The sequence below is a fragment of the Pinus tabuliformis genome, chromosome 1_1 (assembly GCF_031772625.1).
Source record: "Pinus tabuliformis cultivar Carrire ecotype Pingquan chromosome 1_1, CPIR1, whole genome shotgun sequence".
Lineage (NCBI taxonomy): Eukaryota > Viridiplantae > Streptophyta > Pinopsida > Pinales > Pinaceae > Pinus > Pinus tabuliformis.
In genome coordinates, this window is record NC_142297.1 from 272,575,353 (window position 1) to 272,586,483 (window position 11,131).

Here is an 11,131-nt window from a genome sequence, read left to right on the forward strand (position 1 = left end):
ATATGGCATTTGCATCTACAGATAAAAACATTTTCCTAGGTGGGTGGCTACACCTAGAACAATAGAAAGAAAGTAGTTTAACCTTTTCCTATAGTAGACAGATGAGATGAAGAAACTTACTTGTAGTCTTTCGCTTCCTTGATCTCTTTTGAATTGCTCCTGTTGCTCCTACTTGAACTAAATCCGCTCAAAAGGTACTTATATCATGAAAAACAGAAACAAGAAACGATCAAAGCATACATGATCTATCTACTATAAAATAATGGAATCGAAGACATTGAAACACATAATCATCGCAGATATGAACAATAATATGAGAAAAGGAACAAAATCTTTATTAATGTAGAAGGAAGAGTATCGCCCAATACTGTTCGATCTTGTGCCACTCCTCCAACTTCAGTCCAACCCTCACCACATCAAAAGCACACCATTCGAGTAACATAACATTGCTTTACATGAACTCAATTCTCAAACCAACAAAATTTCCTTACAAAATTTATATTCTAGCCCCTTGATCACTATGATGACTACTCAATTTATAGGAAATGGAGGTGGTTTTTTTTCATAAATGAGGGTATTGAATGGCCTTTCAAACTTGGAGTTAGTTTCCATGGAGCAAGGGATGAGAGGATGGGAGGTTAATGAATCCTTAGCCTATTCAATTTCGAGCTCATAGGAGGAGATAAGAGATGGGATCCTTATATATTCATCTAGAATGAAGGAATATTTTGAGAACCCTATGCAAATTTCACTCAATCTTGCCCAACACAGGTTAAAGAAGGCCTAAGTGCACTGCAGTGCAGACCAGAAAGGGCTTGCCTGCTCTATAATGTAGTTACCCCCGACCAAGGCTGCGATGGTGTCCCAAGGAAACATTTTAATAAGGCTTCAGGACAGGAAAATTTCATAAAAGGAAGCATTCAATGTGATGACTTGTCTAGGGCATGTAACAAATGAATTAGGGTTTGATGAGCCTTAACAGTATTGATCTGAATTTCAGGAGTGATGTGCCCATATAGAACCGTAACGAGCATGTTTAGGTCATGTTTTTAATCAAGCTTGGTATGGATGGCTTTGTCTTGATGTTGTTTGTCATTCTGGAAGGTTTCACTGAGTTCTGGGCTATGGTATGGAGGCTAACCTCGAATTTAGGCTCATAATATGGGACCACACCCTATGAATTGAAGAATTTGGGTCGTAAACGCAACCTGTTAGGCTTATGCATGCGGTTGGAGGCCCTCAACCACATGGAGGCCTTGTCATGCATGCGGTTAGAAGCCCAGGTGAGAAGAGAGTCATTTCAACTCAGGATTTAGGCACAGGGAGTGGTTGATTAGCTCATTCGTGTCATGTAGCTCTCGAGGAAGGTCAGTAAGGTTCCATTTTGTTTATTCCACTTTCTTAAATATACTTAGGAGGTTTAGTCACATCATAGTAGCCCTCAGCTCATGTCTACCCTAGAGGGGGCAGTGAAAGTGGGTAAATGTGGGAGTGGTGGTTACAATGTATAATTTCTTACTAGTGGTTAACACATTAATATGATTTAGGTCATGTCTAAGTTGTTATAAGGTTTTAGTCATAAAGGAATTAAAGGTAAAAACACACGAGTTCTAAATCATAAGTTGATGGAAATAGAGTCACAAATAAAAAAAAAACATGTGATTTTAACATGTCCAACTGTAAAGGTTTGGAGAGAGAGAATATAAACCAAACATCTCATTTCCCTATCTTCAATTGGACCTAAGCACCTAAGAATCCAAAAGAAAACATCATATAAACTTGAAATTTCGTATGTTTTGAATCAAAACATAGAGAACAATGTAGTATTCTAAAATATCAAATATAGACCTAAATGTTAAGGTTCTCATTTACTAATATCTTTTGTCATATAAATATTTTATAATTTATTCATCTTTTATTAATTTTATAAAAAAAATCCTTCCCAATCTTCTTGAAATTATAAGAAATAACATTTGAAAAAACAATTATTAATATTGAAATGAATACTAAACATGAAATGACATTTATTACCAATTTTCTATTTAAATAATTAAATAAATTTCAATTTAAATCTCCTCTCTCATTATAAATGCAAAAGTAATACATGTAACCATTAACAGACACTTAAGAAAGATTAATTAAAATATGTTTCTAAATAATTTATGTATAATTTATTATAGGGATGATACTATTTAATTTCTATTTACTATTTTTTTTTATATCTTTAAGAAATATAACTATAAAAAACATGGTAAATTTTAAATATTACATCACTTATATTACAAAAATTACTAATATAATTCAAATAAAGTATCAACTCTATAATATATTATAAAATATATGTTTTAACATGTAACATAATCTTTATTGAATATGATAAGATATCTATATATTTCATAGTTACATTATAAAATTTTAAAAAATATATTTATTATATCATAATTAAAAAATTTATTATATTTGTAATTCATAAACTAAGATAATTTATTATATTTGTAATTCATAAACTAAGATTTATTATATTTGTAATTCATAAACTAAGATTTAATGATACAATGTAATAAAACAATTAGATATAAATTGTTATTATTACACTGTAAGTGTTGGTATTATATATATTTTTTCAAATTTATATTTTGTATTTATTTTTTCATTTATAATAATTCAAAAATAAACTTCATAAAAATAGTTGAATCATTAACTTCAATCCACCAGAAAATAGAATTTTTGAATTACAAATTTTAAAAAATATTTTTAATTTTTAGAAATTTTTTATTAATATAATAATTTTTTATTAAATTTATAAAAAAAATTGAAAAACAAAAAATCAAAAACCATTGACCCAAAAATGATTATAATATAAATCTATCTATTCGCCGGTATAATAAATATGTTAAATATGTTAGGTCGGTTATCTTAGAGTTTGATATTATTATTTTATAGAACCAAATTAATTTAAAAAATAATGAAAAAATAAAATAAAATTTAAATTAAAAATAAAATAAAAATAAAATGAATGAGGTAAGAAATTTAAAAATTTTAAATTTATTAATTTTATAATTCTAGATAAGTGCTGAAATAAAATAATATTTATTTTTATTTAGATTATTATTTAATTAATTTTAATTTTATTATGATTTTTTAAATTTTTTTGGTTTTAGTTATTTTAAATTAAAGTTTATTACCAATTTTAATTATATAAATGGAAAATTTCAAGCTTTTAAAAGACAGAGAAAAAATAAGTTATAATAATATGTAAATCTTTACTATATCATTTATAAAAATAAAAAATAAAATAGAAAATTATACTTTATTTAAACATTATTTAAGAAATTCTAATGGTCTAATTAAATTACAAAAATAGATATAAAAAATTTAGTGGGCATAAGGGTGCAAAACCTTATCCAATAAAAGTACAATTCAGATATTGGAATTTTTCAATTTTTTTTTAAATAAATGTATATTGTTTTTCTTTTTTGATAGTAATTAGTGAATTTTTAGCTTTCGAAGAATGTTCTGGGCAAGATCCAAGATGGAAATACAACTGCAATCACTATTGACCTCAATATTATGATATTCAAATTTAAATATTTCTTTAAATACTAAATTAAAATAAATTCATTATATACATGATTTAGTTTTTATTATCAAGTTTATTTTATCTTTTATAATTATTTATAATAAATATTAAAACTTTTATAAATTAAATTAATCACTAGTCTAGATCTATCTAACTTCGGATCTATCACGCTCTGACTTCGGATCTATCATGCTCGAAGGATCAAATCCCTTGAGGTGTAAACCTTACCTCAAATTCTACACTCCAAAAAGAAGGTTTGCACCTAGAGGGATTTGATCTATCTAGACACATGATAAATTGGGAGTTAGATGGATCTAGGTTGTTCCCAACTGAGGGAAACAATGTCACATTTTTAGATTATCATTATTATGTATATGTTTGAGATAACTTCATACTTTGAAATTTACATTATGTTTCTTTGCTTCACATGATCATATCATTCTCTTCTTTAATTTAGTTTATGTTGCTTCCCTTGAATGGTTTATACGTTTGCGCTTGGATGCTTTGAGTGGTTTGTGTGATTTTGTGTTTGGATTTGGATGGTAATGTTTGTGAATGTTACATTTGTTGTGTTATTTTTATATATGTATATGTAATTGTCTATTAATAACTAGTTGGTGATGAAGAAAGGAGACAATATTGTCAATAGTTCGCAGGAGGATTGATATTGCACAATTATTTCATTTAATTTTAGGTATCACAACTTTTGACAACTAATTAATTCTTAATAGTGTCCCTCCAGGGATTACTAAATATATCTTGAATAGTAGTTTTAATTTTAAATTTTCTTAGTTACCTCAATCTATTGAGATGATAGATATTGTTAATAACTTTAATGATGAAAATTGATGAAATACAAATTTTAAATGCAAAGTGACAATGCAATAGTGTTGAAGGACAAAAAATGTCAATAATAAGAATGTAGTCAATTACAAATAGTCTTCATTGTGATTAATCTCAAATTATTTTCTTTTACTATTCTTACTATCACCTTTGTTAGTTTTTCCATCATTTTATATCAATTATATGAAAATGGCTATGGAAATCGTAAACCATTCAAATCTTTAACTGGTACTATTGTAGTAAATATCTTACCTTTTTTCTTGCTCTACAATATTAATAGGTTTAATTACTATAACACAAAAATCAATGCACTTGTTAATAATTTTTTTGTGGTTACAGTAAAATCAATCACATTGTTAATGCAATCATTTTAAAATTAATGTTCCATCATATATCGAGTTACACTAAATCAGAAATCAACATTTACACTCAAATCAATGCATCTAATGCAAGAAATCAAATAGAATTAGCATCTACATTGAAATCAACATCTACACTGAAATCAATGCTGGCTTTGCTGCTCCAAATACATTTCCCTTTCAAAATCTTCAATTTCATATTCCAAAGCCATTGGATATTTGGAAACTTGGAGCTTTCTTGGAACTTTTTTTTAAGACTCCTTCCACGACCTTTTCCAGGAGCTGCTGCTCGTCACTAAACAATATCCAGAATACAATTGCGAGTCAGAAATGCAATAAATCTAATAAATTAAATCTAACACTAGCAAATTAAAGTTAAGACTAACAGAGAGAATCGGAGTTCTCACCCATTATAAGATTCCAGGTCAAAACCGCTTATGTCTGCAACATTAAAAAGAGCGTCCTTCCACTCTTTAATAATGTTGGGGTCAAATCGCGGCTTTTTTTTACCAGTTTGACGGTGGATTGTTTTCTTTTCTCCAAGCTTGCGCAGGGATCGAGCATACACACCATTTTCGACCCTCGTATAGCAGAGCATGCGAAGAAACCACGGGAGCATGCGAGAAACCCAGGGGAGCATGCGCAAGACTCTATCATAGAGTCCAGTTTCGCGCTGCGTCCAACGAAGTTCTGATGGGTGCACATGGTAGAAAACAGGAATGATAGGTGCCTTCGACTTCAACATCAATACGAGCTCTTTCAAACACCACACCGATTCTGCATATCGGGGAGAGAAAATAGTAATGTGAACGGAGGCTGTTCGAATAGCGCCTTCGATTTGACAAGTTAGGCCATCTCCCTCTCGCAATTCTTCAATGTCCAAAAATGGTCTGACACCGTGTTTGCCAAGGGCATTGTAGAGATCAGTGGCAAAGGGTTTCTTGTAATCTGGACCGCAATGATTAATAAAAATATCATACACATTGTAGTTTTCGTTGGCATAAGAGGTGGATGAGGATGCCATACTATATTCACAGATTGAAATTAAAAGATCGTCTGGTTGTTCTGACGAGCAGAATGGCTACCAGAAGATGACCCAAGTTACCACTACTTCACTTGGCCTTTCTTGCGCTGTGTCTCCCAGCGGATGACCCCAAGTTACCACTAGTTCACTCGGCCTAGGTCGCTCTCTGTCTCTCAAAATACTTGGTAGAACAAAACCGCTCTGAAATCCGGTAGGCTTCTAGGTTTTCTCAGCAAACGGAGTCCACCCTTTACATTGAACGAAATTTATGGCCTCTTTCCTTTAATTTTTTCAATTTATTATATAAACGATGCGATGAAAGTGACGCGTGCCTGCAGTTTCCGCGTTGAGTGCACATGACCTATGGTTTGGTCTGCACGAACCTGACTACCACTGGCATGGTACGACATAAAGACGTGTCATAATTTCACATTAAACGTTATTATCGATAAATTCTATACTTGATTATTTTGAGAAATTATTTTCTTAATCTTGATTATTTTGAGAAAGTGGAAGGAAAATGAGCCGCGAACTGGTTTGAAATTTCATTTTATATGTGTATTGGAATTATTTTTTTAATCTTGATTGTTTTGAGAAAGTGGAAAGGAAAATGACAAGGGAAGTGGTTGGAATTTCATTTTAGTGTATTAAGTATTCTCACTTAGGCTTTATCTTTAGTGCATCGACCATGTTTAGTGGATCCCACCCTCGATTGAGTACACATCACATATTTCAAAAGTTGGATTCTTTGGTCTCCCAAACGTTTTGACACTTATTTGTAGGATGAGACTTAGATATTTTTGGATTTTTAAGTTGGTAAGTGGTTTGAAATTTCATTTTAGATGTGTATTGGAATTATTTTCTTAATCTCGATTGTTTTGAGAAAGTAGAAAGGAAAATGACAAGGGAAGTGGTTGGAATTTCGTTTTAGTGCATTAAGCATTCTCACCCAGGCTTTATCTTTAGTGCACCGACCACGTTTAGTGGATCCTGCCCTAGATTGAGTAGACATCACATATTTCAAAAGTTGGATTCTTTTGGTCTCCCAAACATTTTTTTTCTCATATTATGGAGAACAACTCCCATGGATTGACATAAAGTTGAAACCAACTATTTTAATAAGTATTTTGATGGGACACTTATTTGTAGGATGAGACTTAAATATTTTTGGATTTTTAAGTGGGTAAGTGGTTTGAAATTTCATTTTAGATGTGTATTGGAATTATTTTCTTAATCTCGATTGTTTGGAGAAAGTGGAAAGGAAAATGACAAGGGAAGTGGTTGGAATTTCGTTTTAGTGCATTAAGAATTCTCACCCAGGCTTTATCTTTAGTGCACCGACCACGTTTAGTGGATCTCGCCCTTGATTGAGTACACATCACATATTTCAAAAGTTGGATTATTTTGGTCTCCCAAACATTTTTTTCTCATATTATGGAGAATAACTCCTATGGATTGATATAAAGTTGAAACCAACTGTTTTAATAAGTATTTTGATGGGACACTTATTTCTAGGATGAGACTTAAATATTTTTTGGATTTTTAAGTGGGTAAGTGGTTTGAAATTTCATTTTAGATGTGTATTGGAATTATTTTCTTAATCTCGATTGTTTTGAGAGAGTGGAAAGGAAAATGACAAGGAAAGTTGGTTAGAATTTCGTTTTAGTGCATTAAGCATTCTCACCCAGGCTTTATCTTTAGTGCATCGACCACGTTTAGTGGATCTCGCCCTGGATTGAGTAGACATCACATATTTCAAAAGTTGGATTCTTTTGGTCTCCCAAACTTTTTTTTCTCATATTATGGAGAACAACTCCCATGGTTTGACATAAAGTTGAAACCAACTGTTTTAATAAGTATTTTGATGCGGGACTTATTTGTAGGATGAGACTTAAATATTTTTGGATTTTTAAGTGGGTAAGTGGTTTGAAATTTCATTTTAGATGTGTATTGGAATTATTTTCTTAATCTTGATTGTTTTGAGAAAGTGGAAAGGAAAATGACAAGGGAAGTGGTTGGAATTTCGTTTTAGTGCATTAAGCATTCTCACCTAGGCGTTATCTTTAGTGCACCGACCAAGTTTAGTGGATCCCGCCCTAGATTGAGTAGACATCACATATTTCAAAAGTTGGATTCTTTTGGTCTCCAAAACGTTTTTTTCTCATATTATGGAGAACAACTCCCATGGATTGACATAAAGTTGAAACCAACTGTTTTAATAAGTATTTTGATGGGACACTTATTTGTAGGATGAGACTTAAATATTTTTGGATTTTTAAGTGGGTAAGTGGTTTGAAATTTCATTTTAGATGTGTATTGGAATTATTTTCTTAATCTCGATTGTTTTGAGAAAGTGGAAATGAAAATGACAAGGGAAGTTGTTGGAATTTCATTTTAGTGCATTAAGCATTCTCACCCAGGCTTTATCTTTAGTGCATTGACCACGTTTAGTGGATCCCGCCCTGGATTGAGTAGACATCACATATTTCAAAAGTTGGATTCTTTTGGTCTCCCAAATGTTTTTTTTTCATATTATGGACAACAAGTCCCATGGATTGACATAAAGTTGAAACCAACTGTTTTAATAAGTATTTTGATGGGACACTTACTTGTAGGATGAGACTTAAATATTTTTGGATTGTTAAGTAGGTAAGTGGTTTGAAATTTCATTTTAGATGTGTATTGGAATTATTTTCTTACTCTCGATTGTTTTGAGAAAGTGGAAAGGAAAATGACAAGGGAAGTGGTTGGAATTTCGTTTTAGTGCATTAAGAATTCTCACCCAGGCTTTATCTTTAGTGCACCGACCACGTTTAGTGGATCTCGCCCTGGATTGAGTACACATCACATATTTCAAAAGTTGGATTATTTTGGTCTCCCAAACATTTTTTTCTCATATTATGGAGAATAACTCCTATGGATTGATATAAAGTTGAAACCAATTGTTTTAATAAGTATTTTGATGGGACACTTATTTCTAGGATGAGACTTAAATATTTTTTGGATTTTTAAGTGGGTAAGTGGTTTGAAATTTCATTTTAGATGTGTATTGGAATTATTTTCTTAATCTCGATTGTTTTGAGAGAGTGGAAAGGAAAATGACAAGGAAAGTTGGTTAGAATTTCGTTTTAGTGCATTAAGCATTCTCACCCAGGCTTTATCTTTAGTGCACCAACCACGTTTAGTGGATCCCGCCCTGGATTGAGTACACATCACATATTTCAAAAGTTGAATTCTTTTGGTCCCTCAAATGTTTTTTTCTCATATTATGGAGAACAACTCCCCTGGATTGACATAAAGTTGAAACCAACTATTTTAATAAGTATTTTGATGGGACACTTATTTGTAGGATGAGACTTAAATGTTTTTGGATTTTTAAGTGGGTAAGTGGTTTGAAATTTCATTTTAGATGTGTATTGGAATTATTTTCTTAATCTCGATTGTTTTGAGAAAGTGGAAAGGAAAATGAAAAGGGAAGTGGTTGGAATTTCATTTTAGTGCATTAAGCATTCTCACCCAGGGTTTATCTTTAGTGCACCGACCACGTTTAGTGGATCCCGCCCTGGATTGAGTAGACATCACATATTTCAAAAGTTGGATTCTTTTGGTCTCCCAAACGTTTTGTTTCTCATATTATTGAGAAGAACTCTGGATTGAGTAGAACTCTCGGTTGAGTATACACCACATATTTCAAAAGTTGGATTCGTTTGGTTTCCCATATTATGGAGAACAACTCCCATGGATTGACATAAAGTTGAAAACAATTGCTTTAATAAGTATTTTAATGGGACACTTATTTGTAGGATGAGACTTAATGTTTTTGGATTTTTAAGTGGTAAAACTTCAATTTGAAATTAGCAAAAATATATATACATATTAATTTTTTTTATTTACTTGGCATGTGTAAGTGTTTGTTTGTATTTACTTGAATTTAAAATATATTTTTTTTAATAAATAATTTTTTACTTTCTTTAATGTTAAATTTATTATTTAGTTTTTTAATATTTTTTAATGTATAAAAATATGTTAATAATCTAATTTGTAAAGGTATTTAGTAAAATTAAAAATCTTTCTTATAAATCACTAAACAAACATTTTAAGTGGTATATTTTTTCTTAATAATTATTTTTACTATCTATTTTATTTTATATATTTTATTTATCATATTTGAAAGATAAAATAATGTTTAAAAAGTATTTTTATATTTTAATATCGTATTTTTATTTGTTTTTAGTATTCTAAAGGTTAAAATTTTAATTTAGAATTATGAAAAAGTATTAGTTTTTTTAAGTTTTGAAAAATTTTGGGCATATTTTCGAATTTAATTTATCTAAATTTTGGAATTATAAATTTTAGTTATAAAATCTCCATAATCCAAGTGCCCCACAAGGTTTTCAAGGTGATTTTTTTGTGCAAATTGTTGCATTTTGTATTCATTAGCAAAATGAAAGATTACATCAATATCATTTTCAAATCCTTTAGAAATACAAACGAACCCATAAAACTAGTATCACCCATATTAAATAGACATTAAAGCATCAATATCATTTCTACTCAGAAATACGAATGAACCCATAAAACCAGTATCACCCAGATCAAATAGAGCAAAAATATGCTCATTATGTTCAATAGAGATCAAAGCTACACGAAATTTCAATCTATCTATACCATCAAAACATAGAACCAATTAAGTTAGAAATCCGTGATAATTGAAACCACATAACACTTGTTCAAGGGTTGTGAACAGAAAAATAATGTCCAACGAGAACTTAAAATCCTTATCCAAACAATTGTAATCAACCTCTTAAAAAAAATACCATTCCTGCATAAAAACAAGAGCAGAAGCATCCATCAAGCGCACATAACCATACGAGAATACAACATGCCATTAAGAACCTAAGATTTGCAAGAGTTTTCGTGCCAAGAGGATATAATAAACAACAAGAGCCTCCAAAACAAAAGCACTGTGGATATGGTTATTTCAAGGTGTTGAATCTATATGTGTAGTCAAAAAACCATTTTAAACAACAAAATTTACTATTTAACCAAAAAAAATTAGCCATACTCTGGCCAAAAACTTAAAAAATGTAGCATGTTTAGACCATGACATTTTTTCTTAACATGTGTAAATGTTTGTATTTACTTACCATTTATACAATATTTTTTTTTAGCAAATAAATCTTTAAATTAAATTTATTTATTTTTGAGATCGTGATGTTTTGAAGCAAACTCGTTATGTGATTAATCCAAAAAAAACATTCTCAAGAATAAGATAATCACAAAATCTTGAAATCAAAGTTTTTTTTGATATAAAGAATATAAGAA

The 11,131-nt window shown here is 30.4% G+C and overlaps 1 protein-coding gene across 1 annotated transcript; it reads right to left on the reverse strand.

The window, feature by feature from the left end:
• Positions 1 to 5,185: 5,185 nt before the first annotated feature.
• LOC149212592 (toll/interleukin-1 receptor-like protein) lies at positions 5,186 to 5,806 on the reverse strand. Its single transcript, XM_089388738.1, has one exon. It carries the CDS (start codon positions 5,804 to 5,806, stop codon positions 5,186 to 5,188), a length of 621 nt encoding a protein of 206 aa, XP_089244864.1.
• Positions 5,807 to 11,131: the final 5,325 nt, after the last annotated feature.

Excerpts from the sequence above, each read along its gene's own strand:
- LOC149212592 (XM_089388738.1), bottom strand. The coding sequence starts at position 5,806 with ATGGCATCCTCATCCACCTCTTATGCCAACGAAAACTACAATGTGTAT.